The sequence below is a fragment of the Scophthalmus maximus genome, chromosome 3 (assembly GCF_022379125.1).
Source record: "Scophthalmus maximus strain ysfricsl-2021 chromosome 3, ASM2237912v1, whole genome shotgun sequence".
NCBI classification, from domain to species: Eukaryota; Metazoa; Chordata; class Actinopteri; order Pleuronectiformes; family Scophthalmidae; genus Scophthalmus; species Scophthalmus maximus.
Window position 1 is genome coordinate 14,241,587 of NC_061517.1, and position 18,485 is coordinate 14,260,071.

The 18,485-nt window shown below is 41.1% G+C and overlaps 2 protein-coding genes across 2 annotated transcripts; both read left to right on the top strand.

Annotated features, from left to right (window-relative positions):
- The first annotated feature begins 3,844 nt into the window (after window positions 1–3,844).
- On the top strand, window positions 3,845–5,354 carry foxl2l (forkhead box L2-like). The gene has a single exon (XM_035646260.2). The coding sequence runs from the start codon at window positions 3,906–3,908 to the stop codon at window positions 4,818–4,820; it is 915 nt and encodes a 304-aa protein (XP_035502153.1). The 5' UTR covers window positions 3,845–3,905; the 3' UTR covers window positions 4,821–5,354.
- Window positions 5,355–6,522: 1,168 nt separating this feature from the next.
- Window positions 6,523–17,196, top strand: tmem201 (transmembrane protein 201). Its single transcript, XM_035646259.2, has 11 exons — window positions 6,523–6,762; window positions 7,496–7,616; window positions 7,753–7,947; window positions 8,037–8,216; window positions 8,414–8,760; window positions 8,834–9,034; window positions 14,266–14,486; window positions 15,193–15,255; window positions 15,369–15,644; window positions 15,835–15,960; window positions 16,374–17,196. The coding sequence occupies exons 1-11, from the start codon at window positions 6,653–6,655 to the stop codon at window positions 16,475–16,477; spliced, it is 1,944 nt and encodes a 647-aa protein (XP_035502152.1). The 5' UTR covers window positions 6,523–6,652; the 3' UTR covers window positions 16,478–17,196.
- The last annotated feature ends 1,289 nt before the right edge of the window (window positions 17,197–18,485 follow it).

Consider the following 18,485-nt stretch of genomic DNA (forward strand, 5'->3'; position numbering starts at 1 on the left):
TTCCGATATAATTGAGTATCATATTCAGGATGGTCGCGGGACGTGTGAAATGTGGCAAGCAACAATGTGTGACTCAATACTTTTCTGCTCAGCCCTTTGTGTTTTGACTCTGATGTAGACTTTTCTTTCTGTCTGTCAGTCTCCTTCACAGACAATATTTGGGGATCTGAAGTATCGCATGTTTTGCATGTCAAATTAGTGCATTTCTATTGATAACAGTGGCCCAATCCAAAATTCTTTCTATGCCTTGCCAAAGACGGAGTCGCTTTTCCGCTGGTTGCTTACTTTTTGAGATCTGTATTTCCATATCAGCTCAGGGGAGACAGACTGTCTGGTCTGTCACTAAGACAAGACAGTCACGCTTCGTGTAATCCATGGATTAAGCATATCTGGGAGTGGTGCCTCAAATGACTACTGTAAACTGGGTGGTTGGTTGTGGTCTGCTCTGCTACATGTGCTTGTGTTCACACAGAAGCCACAACACATACTGTCATTTCCTTTTATCACTGATCACAGCTTCGCAGGTGCCATCAAATTTCATACATGCTCAGCCCAATGCAGTCTAAATAAACAACCATTTCCTACGCATGTGGTCTTCATTCGTTGATCATTTTCTAATGATATAATTTGCAGGTGAACCTAAATTACACAGAAATAAAACAAAAGGTTGACAGGTCAAAGAGTATTAGGTAACATGTTACAGTAATGCTGTGGTAGATCGTAACATAGTTCTAAGTTGTAATATATTACAGTTTAGTATTCGTTAAAATGACCCAACACACCTTTTCCCCTCATAATTAAACGTTGCATCTTCGCAATGATATCACCAATTACCAACTTCAAAGAGTATCATTTACCCAAATTCATTTGTATTCTTTGACTTTTTTGAGAGGAGGAGGGCCACTAAGCTTTTTTTACCAAAGAGATTTTGACACATCACAGTAACAAAAAACCTCATTTTCTCAGGCAGAAACAATTGAATACATTAAAGTTAGATAGTGTAGTTACACTTGCAGTAGTAACAACTTTTGCGTGCCTGTCCTGTTAAAATGTAAAGATCTATTGTACAGGAAATTAGTACTAATAGCCAAAAGCAAACTAACTCTCAAGATTTGGTATTACTTGGTTGTATTGAAAATTAGAAAATTGACTTGTAAAAGTGTGCCAGCAGTCACGACACACACACACACACACACACACACACGCACACGCACACACACACACACACACACACAGAGACCTTTCAACCTTTCCACCCGTGTCAGCATGCAGGAAGAAGAGCAGCAAAGGGGTTGAGCTGCCCGATCTGTCATCAGTTGGTGTTCTGGACTAGTGCATCTCTGTAGTCACCATCTGTGCATAAAAGGTATTCATGGTATGACGGCAGGGAAGGGAAGTTCCTGATTGTAGCAAGTTGAAAAGTCAATGTTTTCTCTTCCAAGTGTTCATACTGACTGCTGGTAATGTGCCAAAAGACCTGTGCAGGCAGAACCATTCTGAACAGTTGCAATACTAACATGCGGAAATAATAATAATAATCCATTGCAGCAAAAATACGAAAAATGTTACTTACGTTCCATAAAGGTATTTCCAGATGTTGCAGCAAACTGAAAGCAAGAATACACAGAAACTGCACGTTAAAAAGAATAGCCCCCATCTGATTGTTAGATTACTGCTGCAGTAATGTATGAGTGGCGTTACAATGATGGAGTAAGTGGTGATGGTAATTACTTCATTCACAACATTTTTAAGCTCATATGAGATGAGAGAGAAGGAAAGTCTTTCCTTCTGAAAGTAAATAGAGCAGTAAGACTCATAAAGAATATTTAAAGGTTTACGTTGCTGGAATTTAAAAGCTTTTTCAAGTTTGTTACAGTTTTCTGTTTGAAAGAAATAACCCAGAGAGCATGAAGGACAAACCTGTCCTTACTCTGAGAGAAAATACAGCGGAGAAAATACATCGCAAGAATGAATTAAATGAAATGATTGGACTGTACTGAAAATACAAGAAGAAAGACTTTGAGTACTTCATGCTTCAGTGTGTTCTGTGTGAGTATGTTATAGTCAAAATAGTAGAAACGTCTTTTAATTTGAAGGCTGTGCATCATTTGTGAGCCACTTCAGGACATTCGAGAGCTAATAACTCTTCATTTCATCTTCTGAAGTCTAATTCCAACATTCATGTTCTCTGTTTTTGGCAGTTTCGCTGCATTATTTCTTTAGTCTCACATAACTTCAACCACACCGATTGGGTTTATCGTGGCGCCTCACTCCGCTCAAATGACATCAGGAGGTAAATCTAGCTTTTCTCTGTGATTAAAAAAAGAGGACAAAAATATAACAGCGTTTACAGGTTGGCCTGAAATGTCCCTTCCGTTCAGTATTTATACGGACTTAAATCACAAGGAATAATTATAATATGTTGACCACCCAATCCTTGATGTCGAGGAATTATGTTTTAATTTTTCCTTTCACTTTGACTTCATTATCCTCCATATTTGCTTAACTGTAGCTCTGTTAAATACAACCCTGTCCCCTGGGATTTAAAAAAACAAAACAATTTAAATGTACATTATTTAGTATAAAGGAAACTTATTTGTTGAGTGAAATCTTGACAACTTTTAATGATCATTAACATTACAGCAAACAGAAAATAACTAAATGTATCTTTTGCATCATTTTATTTTGCATTTCTTTGTCCTGTCTGCATGACATGTGTCACTGGAAACCATGGGATCATGGAGTTTGAATTCATTTTCTCTTAGAAATTGCTCTCCATAAAAATGTCGGTGATGAACTACTTACAAAGTTGGATATGGCCATGGTCTCCTTAATTCTGTATTGTATAGAACTTTATTCATGAATAAAAGACAATATTACGGGATCTGAATAACCGCATGTTTGGCATGTATGTACTGTTTTAAAAGGCTGAGTCGAATTAGTGCATTTCTATTGATAACAGTGGCCCAATCCAAAATTCTTTCAATGCCTTGCCAAAGACGGAGTCGCTTTTCTACTGGTTGTTTACTTTTGAGATCTGTATTTCCATATCAGCTCAGGGGAGACAGACTGTCTGGTGAGAGCAGGTGATCATATCTACCATCCTTCAGCGGACAGACACACCTGCTGTTCATGCCTCACTGTACAGTATGGGGGAGGTATGCCAAGCCCTGATACCTGCGCGTATTGGAAATACCCAACTATCATGTGCCTCTGAGGCGATGCAGAGCAAAAATCTGGGGGGAGGATAGATAGATTAATAAACAAAAGCACCTGTTTGTCCTGTAGGTTTACATATAATTGCATGAGGGTCTGCATGTGTGTGTGTGTGTGTGTGTGTGTGTGTGTGTGTGCAATTTATATTGTTTCTGTGAAGAACTGTAAAGGAGCAAACATCTCATTTCATAAGTATAATATAAGTGTTATCAGTCCTTGTTTGCAAATGAACCAGTGATTGAAAAAGCTAAGAGTGGTCAGACTCATTAAAAAAATCAGTGCAAGAGCAGACTGAAGAGTTAACATTTGATAAAACGGCTCACAGAAAGACTTTCAGGGCTTGTTGGGCCAATTAGGATCAGCGATTGTTCTCTCACACGTACACTCCTAAGGTATGAAAAGGACTTGTAACCTTTTTCTTTTTTTTTAATCCAGGTTGTCACTCTGCAGCACACGACTTGAAATAACTAACAACACAAAGCAAACTCCATGTCACCTTGCAGCGCCTTTGATCGTGCCACTCCAAAGTGAGAATATATGGATTACTTTGAAAACACACGCACGCTCACGCGCACGCGCGCACGCACGCACGCACACGCACACAGCCGCGTGTGACCCCCGTGTCAACCTGCGCAGCTGCGCGGTCACAGTCCACGTCCAGCCGAGAACAGCGTGAGAAGCTCGGCGACATGAAAGACGCGCTTACCTGTGGGAGGAGCGCGCGCACCTGCGGACCCCGCCCACCCCGCCGCCGGGACCGCAGCCCGTGGCCCCGACCGGACGCCGCAGCCGCGGACGCCCCAGTCATGGACGCAGGTGCTCAACCCCCCGCCGACCGCGGAGTGCAGCTCCTGGACATCAGCTCCAACTTCCCCGCGTCGGAGCGCGGAGGCGAGCCCGTGCCGCCGCGGGAGAAGCCGCCGTACTCCTACGTGGCTCTCATCGCCATGGCCATCGAGGACGGCCCGGAGCGGCGGCAGACGCTCAGCGGCATCTACCAGTACATCGTCGCCAAGTTCCCCTACTACGAGAAGAACCAGAAGGGCTGGCAGAACAGCATCAGACACAACTTGTCCCTGAACGAGTGCTTCGTCAAGGTGCGCAGGGACAGCGGCGGGGACAGGAAGGGCAACTACTGGATGCTGGACCCCGCCTTCCACGAGATGTTCGAGCGGGGCAACTACCGGCGGCGCAGGCGGGTGAGGAGACCCAACAGACCCCCGAGCGCGCCCCACCTGCCCCCCGAGCCTCTCTACCTGCCGCCCTACGTGGGCAGCTCCTGGGCTCTGTGCCCGCCCCAGCCCGGCGCGTCGGAGCCGACCGGGTACCCAGCGCCGCAGGTCATCGCCGGACACCCCCGGGGCCTGTCGCCCGGCGGCGCGGCGGGCTCCTACTACCCGCCCCTGCACTTCCAACACCCGCACTACGGCGCGTACCACCGCCCCCTGCCCGTGCTGGTGCCCCACAGCGGCTGCCCCTACGGCGGCGTGACGCAGCCGATGAGCCCCGACGGAGGCACCGTGTCCGTGGCGTGCAACTACCAGCAGTTGACCCCTTATTCTCGGCCGGCGGAGGCACAAGTGGTTCTTTCGTTCGAGCAGTAGAGTCTCAGCGACGGTCAGACAGTTCCCAGACTCACAGGTCAGCTGTTTTCACCATGCTCAGTTGGGCTGTCATCCACTCGTCGGGTTAAGGTTCCACCTGTTTGTTGGTTCGACAGGGTGTTAGTTTCACTTGTCGACTAGGTGACCCTGTTAAAAAGGGTTTTTGCTCATCTTTTTTTTTTCTTCCATGCTACACTTTTAAATGACAAGTATTACTGTCAGAACGTTTAGCATTTTGCTTCAGAAATGGCATTGATCAAGTGCGAGTTTAAAAGGGCAGCTGTATAGTGGCCAGTAAGACGCAGTTTATGCCTTATTTTACAATCAAATTCCCTTTTTTTATTGCTTTATTTTTAAAAGCATTTTTGAAAAGGCTTCTACAAGTGTAGCTGTGTTATTTATTTATTTTCTCTGATTTTATACAATTTTCCGAGCTGCAACATGCAATAGTGGTGACAGTGAAGCACTGATCAGTTTTCATGTTTTCAAGAATGTTAAGATGTTTGTTCAAATAAATTTCTATTTTTTACATTTTATAGTCTCACTGATTGAGTTATTCCTCCTCTTCCTCTGGTGAAAGATGTGACAATAATTCATTATTATTGTTATCATATCGTTAATGTTATTATTATTATGTCATTATCATAATAAACAAGAGCATGGGTGCAGTGGTGAAATGTGTAAAGTGAAAAACATTTTTTACCATGGACAATATAATATATCCATGATTTAGACTGCTTTTTTGGACCATTTGAGTGAGGCTCATTGTACTTTATTATTAGGAAATATCACAACCAATATTTAAAACCAACAGCAGCAAAAGCCAGTACATCCATGTGAGTGAGCTTTAAAAATTAAATAAATACATAGTACTGAATATTAATATTGAATAGGTAGTACCTACTGTACCAAAGCTCTAGTGGTGTCCCTCAGTATTGAGGTTGGGACCCATATTTCCAATTATTTATCATCAAATAATTATTCAATTATATTAAATACCATACTATCACACTTGAAAAGTAATTATTGTAAAGTTGTAGGTACAATTTGTCTCAACATTTTAGTGATAGTACCCAGTTTTGTTGTATTATACAAATAGTGATGTATTTAGAACAGATTAAGATGCCCAGTTGTGTATAAAATAAGCTAAATTATCTCCGCCTTTACCAGCTGCCTTATTAGATATGCTCACACGTGAATGGATCATTAATTAAAAAAGCCATGGTTCAGTACAGTCCTGCATAATTATTCCCAAAGGTCGCGCATTGCAGTTTCAGGAATTGGCGCGTTCATATTATCGTGTATAAACTGTGATCACCTCAGTGTTCCCCACAGCCCCTGATTTGTCATTTCTGGTCGGGGTGCAAACCATTTCACTCATTTTATAGAAGCCATACCCCCTTGCTGTTTCGTAAACCCGTGAACACTCCCTAATGGGAATTTCGTGTGTTGGTTTTCTCCCATTCTGTCGACATTCCCTGAATGCACCATGCACCCTGCGAGGAAAAGAAAGAAAGACAGCTCCCTCTTCCAACTTGATCCTATTCCAGAACCACGACACTATACGCACAAAACATGTTGGAATGTTTCACTTTTAATTGTTTATTAAATCTAGAATTGTTCAATTGATTAATACATTCGACAACGAAAAGTTGAATTAAAAAATATCGGAACGCGTCCCGGCGGTTACGCAAGTTCCGCTTCCGCTTCAGGGGCGTGTAGAGAAAGGGAGAGCTTGCCGCGTGCGCGCCGGCGCCGTGTTTTTTTTTTCTACCAACTCTACACGTTTCTCGGTGTTTTGTTGTCTTGTTTACTGACGAGCTCAGTACAAAATGGAGTCGTTTAACCAAATCACGTTGGAATACCCCGTGTTGATGTACGTAGGAGTCGGAGTTACGGCATTCCTCGCCGGCGGCGCGCTAATATACAAAATCGCCACCCGGTGAGTGAACTTCCAAAAGGTTTTGCACCGCCGCGTTTTTGTTGTTCAGCTCTGTTCGTGTTCACTTTAGATCGAGTCTGCAAACCGTGTTTCAAGTGTGCATGGTTTGTTCGACACGTCGTGTTTCAGATGAGACATGAGGCTGCAGGTGGCGTGTGAATGTTTCTCCCGCTTACCGACAGTGCTCTGCTTATTTACGCTAGCCCCTCTGTTAGCCCTCTGCTAGCCCTCTGCTAGCCCCTCTGCTAGCCCTCTGCTAGCCCTCTGTTAGCCCTCTGCTAGCCCTCTGCTAGCCCTCCGCTAGCCCTCCGCTAGCCCTCTGCTAGCCCTCTGCTAGCCCTGCATCAAGCGCTCTCCCTGGACACTGTGTTCGTCTGCAGCAGTTATTATATGTGCTCTCTGGGCCAGGTCACTCTTGACTTTTGTTCTGATTCCTACCTAAATCAAGGTTATTTTGATACATAATAATAATAAAACATTGTGACAGTGGCACTAAGATGCCATCTATTTGCATTCATTCAATGTTCACATTTTCTAGTTTCCGGTCTTTGCAAAAGTTTTGTGTTTGAGTACATATACATGTACTTTAGTACATATACATATGCTTTCATTCTACGCTCAACTGACCAAAACTAACTTGTACGTTAAAAACGAACGGCGAACGTTTCAACCTCAGCAGTGCATCAACAGGGTTGAATAACAGCGTCCCATTGCCTCCACCTGTCCCTTGCAGAAAGAAGCCCACCCATGCAAATGTGAACTGCTGGTTCTGTAATGAGAACACAGTGGTGCCCTATGGGAACAGGAACTGCTGGGACTGTCCCAGCTGTGAGCAGTATAACGGCTTCCAGGAGGTGAGCTGGTACACCTGTGAATTATTGTCTTGGCATTGTGGGAAAGTTTGTAGGTAGTTGTTGTTTTGTTTCTTTTGCCAGAGTTGTTAGATGTTGTTTTTACATTCTCCTCTGTGTTTGTCTATCTTGTTCTCAGAATGGGGATTACAACAAACCCATCCCAGCTCAGGACAGGGCTAATCTGAACCATGGAGTATCTGGAAGCCTTCCGCCATCTGAGATGGACAAAATGCAGCAGTGGGTCAACTGTCAGATGCTGTTGTGCAAGAAGTGCAATAACAACCAGTCTTTAAAGATCAAGCTGTTGGCGGCATATATGCCGAGGGATGATGTATGTATTTCATTATTTTCTGTTCACTGTGATGCAGCATATATCGTTACAACAATTAACACTGAAATTGCTTTTGTTTTCTATTGTAGGAGAACTATGATGAGGAAATTGAAGCCTACAGGCACCACTTGGAGCAGATCTATAAGTTGTGCATGCCATGTCAGACAGTAGTGGAGTACTACATTAAATATCAAAACCGCCAGCTGCGTACAGTGCTCCTCAGCCATCAGCTTCAACGTTCCCGAGACTCAGTCAAGAGCTTCGAAAAGGTCAGTGCTACAAGAATCCACAACCAGAAACCAGGTTACTTTTGGTATTTGGTCATTGTATAAGCATAACCCTCCACTGTGTGTTCTTGCTTGTTCTAATTATATGATGTGACAAATATTCTGAACATGGTTTATTCATTTCCATTTGTTGTGAAACTGTCAGGATTTATTATAAAAATCTGTTCTCTCTCCTACAGAGCTCCAATTCCCTTTCTTCTCCAATTGGAGTCACACTATTACGGGCTCTTGCCGTCCTGCTTTGTGCTTTCTTAGTTGGTACATATTTCTTGGATTTTCAAGACCAGCCTTCTTTATCTAGTGGCCCACAGACATTAAGTGGTGGTGTCCCTCCTCCAAAACCTCTGAATGAATCCAATAGCAGTGGAGACATGCCTGTGTGGCAGGGTCTGCTGGAGCTGATCCCAAACGGTACCATAGAAAGTGCCCAGCTGATGTGGCAACATGGAAGGGACAACCAGCTGGCTGTGGTCTCTGTTGGCCTGTTGACTTGCCTCACGTCTATCTTCTTAGCAGGAGCTACAAGGTAAGCAGTCACCACCTCTTTCAGTTTCAGAAAAAAAGCAACTCTGCAAGTTCATGTGCATCTGTATTTTTAGGCTGAGGAGAATTGATGCTGTGGCCTCTGTTCTATGGTTCCTCATCCTGTGCCTCTACCTGTCTGAGAGCTACTTCACTGGTGCCTCGGACTGGATGGACACAGCCAAGCACAGTAGTGCCTCTCTCTGTTGCCTCGTCAGCTTCGCTGCTGCTGTGGCAACTCGCAAACCACAGGGTCTACGAAGAGGCAAATACCGAAGGTCAGAATCTGAGCAGTAATCTTCAAATTGTGTTTGAAACATGGGATTGTGTGTAGCATCCTCTTTTCAAATTGAGAGACATAAACACTAATAACATGTACGTTACAGCTCTCAAGCCTTACCAAGTACAAGCGAATGTGTTTTGTGGGAAACTGACACAATTTATTTCTAATTCATCACGCTAATGTAGGACTACTTGCATTGCAAATTATTTATGAACTACACCTTATTTATGATGGACTGGAAAAAAATACAATAAAATAAAGATTTTTAAAAACAGTAGAGTAGGATTGTAGCATTCAAGTGCCCAACTAGCACTAAGCTGTTTTCTAAACTGTAATATAATGTTTAAAAGTGTTTTGATCTGATGTAGCTGTAGGTTGAAAATGGTTCACTAATTACAGCTCATTGCATGAAATACTAATTTTTGACGACACTTTCACACCTACAATTTCTGACAAAGGAATGGCCGCGGCCATTTTTAAGTGTTCATCTTGAGTCCTTTTAAAGCCTCTATTTATTTATGGCAGACGTACATCATTAGTGTTGAAGGAACTGATCAGTCCTCAAGGCGGAGCATGAATGTTTTCCAATGTGTGGATTTATGAAGTGTGAAGTGGCTGCCATTGCATTTTTATACCTTTTTTTTAAAACGATGGGGCATGTTATATCATCGTAGTGCAAAAAACAGGTTTACGTGTTTATTGCCACTTGAAATATTTGAAAAACACTTGATTAGGAAAGCAGTCACACTAGTTCATCAATGTTTTTCCTAAAACTACATAATATAGTTAGTTCTAATGGTTGGCTGTTTGCTGCTGTTCTCTCTCCCTGTTGTTGTTGTGGTGTGGTGGTGATCATGTCCCTCTGTGATTTTCCATTTTGAATAGCTGTACCTTTTCCCTGCCTTATGTATACCACACTTGTAAGTTAATTTACTTGTAAAGCCCCATATCACAAACTTTGCTTCAGAGGGTTTTACAATCTGTGTAAAATACAAGGCCCTTAGTCATTAGACCCTCAAAATCAGGCATTATGTTTTTGCTGCTCTCTGCTGTGCCAAAAGCTGTTGCTTAAAAATGGTGCCTCTAGATGACAACAAGGCAGGTACAGTACTCGGCTTGTTTTGGCTTCTGCTTGAGATAATCATGTCAGATTAGTAGTTTATGGCAGCCTTGTTGCGGTTGTGTCAGTGCTCGAAAGTGCAAACCATTATGAATTGCTTTGCACTGCAACTATATATGGACATTGACTGGAATTTTGCGTCCAAGTGTCCAACTGTAAGCAAGTGCTTTGAAAGCTGAGGAGGAATCACTGGTCAAAAATCAAAGTCTTGTTGCGTGAAGTAAGGTTTTATCTCACACATGTTTTGTTATTGCGAGATAAGCCACTACAAACTACTTGCACAAGTAAGATGTCAGACTTTTTCATATTCTACCTGAATAATCCAAATAAACACTTCTTTACCACATCCATCTAAAAATATTCAATTTCAGTAGCACTTGCCTTTTACTTCACCTGATCACTTCCAGTAATACGGATTGATTTGCACGCACTTACATTTAACCATATCATTGTATTTCCATTAACGTATTTTTCTTTGTAGGAATGTATTTAGTGTAGGGGGGAATTAATTTCCCAGCACTGTAGGTATTACAAACTACTAAATGTAGAGAGTGCTTTTGGATTGTATTTGGTAGCTTTTGTGCGGTTTAAATTGCATGTTGTGGTTTCTTGTAGATGGATGTATGACCTCAAACCATTGCCTCCATTGCAGTAGTCTTGATGCTTTAAAGAGTGAATATTTGCAAACAAAATAGCTGCCAAATCTTAGACCCTACAGATGCAGTTGTAGGTTATAAAGAAATGCCCTATTCTGATTAATTTAGGGCTATAGTCAACCAAAAAAATATCTTGGTCAACCTGCTCTTTAACCAGCCAATTAGATGCCTGGAAAAGTAGATCTTCATGTTAACTTAATTGGCCACATCGCATCAAGAGCACTTTAGGTAGCCTAATTAGCCCGAATGAATTATAAATAAACAGAACAGGCTTATATTTGCAGCATATTAAATAATCTTAACCTAGTTATTAGACCAAAGATATGGAAATATGCCAATTGTGACATGTTCAAGCCTCAAGCAATAAACACAAAGTTGACAGTTGGTGACTATTAGTTTGAGCGGACTCTGAGTAAATCCATTAGGTTGAGTGAGACCTAAATTGTTAGAATGGGGAGGTGGTGTCTGTTTTAGCTTTGATAGACTTGCAACTGACAGTAGAAAGCTCAATGGTGAGGACCTGGCTGTGTGTGCGTCTTCATACCTATTGGTATATTTTTACTTTTGTGTGTGTAGACTATAACTTATAATGTCTAATTTTGCCAATGTTTTAAATGCTGTGCTGTACATGCTGTTTTCTCTTTAAACCTCTAGTGCGTGTGTTGTTAATATATGATACAGAGGCAAGAAAAAGTGTGTGAACCCTGTGGAATGACAGATCATTATCTATATTGTTCAGATTTTCATCTAAGTCAGACGTATAAAAAACACAATGAACTTAAGATAATAAAGCAGAATTGTAATTTTTTGTGAATACATCTCATAAACATTCACACTGCTGCCTGGGAAAAAATTAGGTCAAAGGAGGCTAACAGCAAAAACCTTAAGCAACCACTTTCTGAAGCTGCAGATCAGACCTTAACAATGTTAAGGATTAATATTGTGCTATGGGGCTAGCGGGTGATACTGCAAATCAGGGCTTTTGGTCTAGTGGTTAGCTTGTCGGTCTCCCATACCTGAGATTGCGGGTTCGCTGCACGGCCTGAGCATTAAAATCACAACCACAACAAAGAGAGAAACAAGCTTTCTCCAAACTCGATAACTGCCCCTTTAAGTTCAAGGTCATTGTCCTGCTGCATCACCCAGCGTCTAGCGATCAAGATACCTTGATAAACGTAGGAATTCATTTTCCCCTCATTGTTGTCAAGTTGTCCAGGTCCAAAAGCAGCTAAGCATCCCTTCCCACACAAAGTCAATACAAAGTGACGCTCAAGTTGTATTATTTGAACATGAGTGCAATATTGGCATGACGCAACATCGCAAAAGCCAATTAGCGCTCGGATGCTCCTGATGATGTGACAGAGAACGGGTGGATATTCTCGGGTTGTGTCAAAGATTACTTTGTACCATTTGAAGCTTTATGCAAATCAGCAATTCTAGATTGTAAGTCTTCTGAGATGCTTCCTGCGAGATGTGGTTCATATTAGCATACTCTACTTATGAATAGCAAAATCAAAATGTTTGAGTGTTTCTCATAAACCACAATGGCTCTCAACCCACACTTTGAATCTTGTTGCATTGACAGCCTCAGGGTTCACATACATTTTCCACCTACACTGTGAATATTTGACTGATGTATTGGCTATGGACAAGAACAATACAATGATTTGTGTGTTAATGTAACTTAGAAGAAAATCTGACCATATTTAAAGACAGTTTTTTTTTTAGATAATTCCTGTATCTACATGATGAAATTTGAGTGTTACCGTTCATTTCTGTCACGTATTTTGCTGCAGAGGCATTTTAGTCTAACTTGTATGTAAGTCATAAGTGAAAGTCGCTATATGCAACAACAAAATTACACCATTGCCACAAACATATTTTGTGGTGCTAATGGAACCGTGAATGTTTATTATACCGTCCTGTATTGAGATCCAGTATGTAGCTGAAATGTGATTGTTTTAATTTTACCTACATTTTCGAGTAAGTGTGTTGCAGAAACACTAAAAGACTCAATATTTTAAAAAATAAATAATTTTTACGATGCCAAATGTTGGCACTTTTCAAGACAATTAAAGGTAGAGTAAGCAATTCTTGAGGAAAAACAAATACTCACACCTCCCCCTCCTCATGGTTGCGCTTTGCCAAGGCAACGACACAAATTGGTGGATTCAAGAGCATGTTAGCAGAACCTTTCCTGCCAGTCCCCTAGTAAAATTTCCGGAGAATGTCCGAGTGAGCGCATGTGAAAATACAGCAGGAAGATTTGCAGAGAGCGAGTAGCAGCTCTGTCCCTCACATGAATGTTCTTGTGAACGCGTGCTGTGTTTGTCACATGTGAAACGGCAAACTCTGTAAAATATTTCGGACCCAATTTTGCGGATATTTTCAGAAGGTCCTGTCTGAAAACAGAACTTCACATCCTTTTTCCCCATCTCCCATCTTCTCTTTTTTCCTTTTGTGCTGTACATGAACATGAATGCTGCCTTCTGATTGGCTGTAGTAGTGTTGTGTAGTTATATTCACTGAATTTGACAAAGTTTATTAGTTAAGAATCGCTTACTCTGCCTTTAAGCAATAATTTTCAATTTCTATGTTTAGTACAAATAAGCTCACCTAATAAGCTATCTATGTCAGTTTGATCAGTTATTATATATTTATACATTTTATAGCATCCTCAAAAATGGACCTCCATCCATGCTGAAAGGCTTCCTGCAACATACCCTGTGAAACATCGTTTTAGCTGCTTAAAGGCCAAAGTTGCGTGTCTTGTTTTTGATTTTGGGTATCGCTTTGAAAACTTTGTAGGAATGCTTTCTACATATGGAAATTAATAAACAACTGGTGAAAGGATTCTTCTGTTTGTTTTTTTGTCTAAACTCACACAGTCCTCTTGTGTTTGTGTCCTTTTTGAAATGGTTACTTTACTATATGACATTAGAGCTATAGAATATTAGCTCAATGTTGGGCACAAGGTTGTAATTGTTTTCTAGGATGACAAAGCTTGATTTTCCACTTGAAAAAAGAAAGTACTTTGAGACATGGACTGTGTGTTGTGAAAATGTGAGATAGTTGAGCTGTAGCTTTGGTTCTCTTGGCTCTTTCAGCTGCTGTGTCGTCCGACAGCTGCAGCAGCGTTGTATTGACAGCCTTGCCGTATACTGCTGCCATTAATCAAGCGCTCACATTAAATGGATGTCAGAGTTGTGTGGCAGAAAATTTGTGTACTGACATTTGTGTGGAACCCCAAAAAATTTGAGGACAGATATCTTTACACATTATCACAAACTGAAAATTCGGTGCACTCACAGCACAATTTGTAATGTTTTTGACTTCTGTAACTGCACATTTTTGCATAAAAGTTATTTTATACATCTGTGAAACCTTTTAATAGTTATGATTTAATTTTGATTTCTGGTAGTAGATAGTTACGTTGATCTTGTGTTGCAGATATCTTGCAGGCAGCTCTGCAGCGCCCCCCTTCAGCAACCAGCCAACTTTGCTCTCTCCAAACCTGGCAGAGTCCTTCATCCCCACCCCACCCCCGAACCTCTCCAAGCTCATCAGCTGCAAACAGAGTCGTCACAAGTGCAACGATTCGCCCTCGTCCCTGTCTGGGCGACTCAGCAGGGGACTCTGCCTTGGCACCATGCCCTCCCTAAAACGGACAGGTAACTAGAACACAATTATTTCTCTGATTTTGAGTTGACAGACAAAAAAATTAAATGATACTTGTAATTCTTTGTGTTGTTTTTTTTTTTTGCCACAATCTGAAGATGATTTGTTTTGATTAGGTTTATGGCAATGTGTTATCTGAAGTCTAATAACTCGATGCATACAATGTGTATGTAATGTGAATTCCTTCAACAGGGGCGGACGGGAACATTTAGCCCACTTCTACAGTTAATGTTGCATTGGCTTCCCATAGCTGCTCTCATATGTTTGATCTTGAGTTGCTTGATTGGTTCACCAACAGAAAGATAATTGGCAACTCTTCATAATCAATATAATAATAATGTTTCCTTGAAAAATGACAGAGTTACAGATTTTCCTGCTTTATTTTAAATGTGACAGTTAACTGAATGTTGTACTGTTAACCTGAAAAAGCAAGCTATTGGAAATCCTGAACTTGGGCTTCAAAAAAATTATGATCAGAATACTTCTTCATTCTTACAATCAACCAGATCACCCAAGAAAGAAACCACTTATAAATATCACTCCGTTATAAATTAATTATGGTCTAATGTGTTACATAAAGTCGACCTTCTAAAAGTTTTTCAGAAAGAGATGATCCTTTTATTTGGAGTCATGTTATAGGCCTCAACTGACACTAATTGGCTGTGGTGAATTGTGTTTTTGTGTCTTTTGTATTTTCAGACTCTGGTTACCTGTTCAGCGGAAGCAGACCAGCCTCACAATATAAGGACTCCCCTCCCTCAGGTATTAAAACTCCTGTTTTTTTCCCGATCACGTCTCAGCCCTTTATTTTAAATCAATCCTTTTCCTCTCCGAACACGACAATGACATTTTTCTCTGCTTTTTTTTTGGGACAGACTATTTTTCTTTGAAGTCTGGAAGCAGGCCATCATCCCCAACTCCTTCAATAGCTGGGTCGTGTACATCCAGTTTATGTTCTGCCAGACAACGGCGTCCCCTCATCAGTCCTGCACGCTTCAACATATGTAGCCAGAAAATGGGGCTTTTTTCAGCAGAGCCAGAGCCCATGCTCCCACCCCCACCCGTGTCTCCTTTATATTCCACTGTGCCACCCTCTCCCATTTACAGTGGCAGTTTTTCACCTGACATATCACCCTTCCAAAGCCAGAATGGTAAGTACACCTGAGGCTTAACTGTTAAAAGGTTTGTTTTAGAGGGGCTGATTCTACCACACCACCAGAGGGCAGTGAAACATTCTCAGAGCCTACACATGGTGGCTTTAAAAAGAGAAGAGTTCATATTGATTAACCTCTTGCTTGGATGTTTTTTTTTAATGTGGCTTCATGATTTACCTGGTTGCAGATTTGAGTTTGAGAGACGGCAGTGTGTTTGATAAGGAAGAGAGGAGCGATAATGGCAGCTCCTCGGGGTCCTCCACATGCATGGTTGGCACTACAACACAGGAGCCAGAAAATACTCCTCCAAAAGGTAAGCAGTCTGATTTGAGCATGTCAGGCACATCAAAACTGTGTCATCGAACTGTCCGAATTCACATTCAGTTTTTTTATTTCATGCCCTTTGTCGAACTGTCCGAATTCACATTCAGTTTTTTTATTTCATGCCCTTTGTCTAACTGTGTGTCATAGTCCTGAGACTTCTTAGATCAAATTGTAATCTTGATGTATAGGATGTTTTTAAAGGATACGTTTTTGCATTTTTCAAGTCTTTAAACAATAATCACTTGCTCATAGGCGAAGCACATTGAAAGCATTATCTGATTGTACAACAAAACGCATCGGCTGTCAGTTACATAACTGTAAAACATGTACATAAAATGGAAAACCTCATGCCACATTGATGATGACGATTCTCATGAAGTGAATTTGCCTTCTCTTTGACAGGTTCAGGCTTAGCAAAGCCTCTTATCTTGCTGGGGCTTTTAACAGTGAGCTTGACCTCCAACTTGGTCGTTGCCGGCCTCTGTATGTACCACTACTGGACATGAACTTTTGATGGGTCTGCTGCTGTCACGTCAACAGACCTGGAGGTCATTCAGCAATGTCAGAAAACATCACCTTTCTAGCAGTCGCTTGTTTTGTTGGTGCTTTGTAAAGGAAAACTACAGATGTCAGTGGATGGCTTTTCAACAACAATACCTCCCTTTTGATTGTGAATGAATAACGGTTTTGTTACTGTACAACAGCAAAAAAACGAAAAGCATTTAGCAGCATGTTATGTTTGTCTGTGTGTGTGCGTTGTTGGTTTTGCACTTTTGAAATTTGTACAGATTTTCACTTTGTAGAGTCATAATTTAACAGCAGTGGTGTTCGCCATTGTCTTTCTATGCACAGACGGGTGACAAATAAAAGTTAAAATAAAAACCAACATCCAGTGTCTTAGTAAGGTGCCACAGATTATATTGGATATGAATTGCTTCGTTGTATCTTACAGTGCACTTTGTCACTGTGTGGAAGCATCTTCATTTCTGCAGGGATGTGGATCTTTTGGATTCATCCAGAATTTTGCATTTTGAGACCTAGAAATGTGACCCACGTGAATCATGCAAATCTGTTTTAATGTATTTATTTTTAGTTCATCAACTCTAAGATGTTTTTTGTATTATGTTACGTTTGACAGCTCGAACTGAACTTGGAGATGAAGTGACTGTTGCCATTTTTGCATTAAAGGTCCATTGGGAGGAACTCCATAATCTGTGTTAAACTACCAGTAAGTGTGATTTGTTTTAAACGTTTTGAATATTAAAATAACGCATATATACAAGTTTAAGTTAATGTCGTGTACGTATGTGGTTTATCAATTGACCTAAAATAGTCAAACTTTTGTTTTTGGCCTGATTAACTTCAATCGTATCATTGTGTTCAATTCCTTGTGTCAGAAAAGGGACTTTCCATTTTGCTTGTTTTTGACCTGATCGTGACTTAAATAATAATAAGAAGAAAAGCGAATCATTCGTAATGACTAACCTGCATTAAGCCTTTAGCTACCAGTAATTTCAATACAACAGTTACACCTACAGTTCCATTCAAATCAGTGCAGGACTACTGTAACCCTTACACGTTTTTTACGGTATAGTACAGGGTTGTAGAGTTCCTAACAAAGTCAGTTACACTTGGTGTCAGATTCGATGTTTAACTCTGTGAAGACGGGGGTTTCTGGCTCACAGTTGAAAATATCGTACTGACTGTTCAGGGGTGACGGGTGGGAAACAGGTTTAAACTGCAGCTCTGGCCAAAAGTTTCTCTTCTGCACAATCTCTTCCTGTTTTCACCAGCTGGTCTGAAGTGCACTCACAAACACATGTTGCGATTTTCAGAATACAAGAACTGAGTCTGCCAGAATCTTGCAGGATCACAGCAGCCCTTTTGACATTATGCAACAGGAAACTAGAGTTTATCAGAGGTACAAGACCACGATGAAAGATTAACACCTGCAAACCAAACTGACAAACAAACACAACCAGATATTTCCTTTGTTTTTGTCTACCTGAAAATATATCTTGCTGAAAAATAAATTTGGCCTAAGAATTCACTTGAAACCTCAAATCAACATTGTGCATCAAAGAGCTGAGAGTAAGTAGTTGTAGTGTCACGCTGTTTGTGTTGGCCCCACCATTTCCCCTTTCTACTACTGCGGTCCATGTTCCATTGTGAACTACTTGCTGCAAGTCTAAAATTGACACTGGTTACACTGAGGAAATATGAAAAGGGAAGGCCAATCTCCCATTGAAGAGTTCAACTTTGAGTTCACCTTTCGAAAACTCTCCAATAAATGAAGTAAAGTTCGCTTTGGTTAACTGTGAATGTTCGGAGTCATCTGGAGATTTAAACCTACAATCCAATTAGAACTTTTTATTGGCTTTTATGTAGAACATAGTGTCTATTTTACCTAAATGAATTTTTTTGAATGGCTGATCATTTACATTCACATTTTGGATACAACTTCTGCCTGTGTTTTATGATGGGCTACATATTCTCGCTTGCTCATCAACGCGG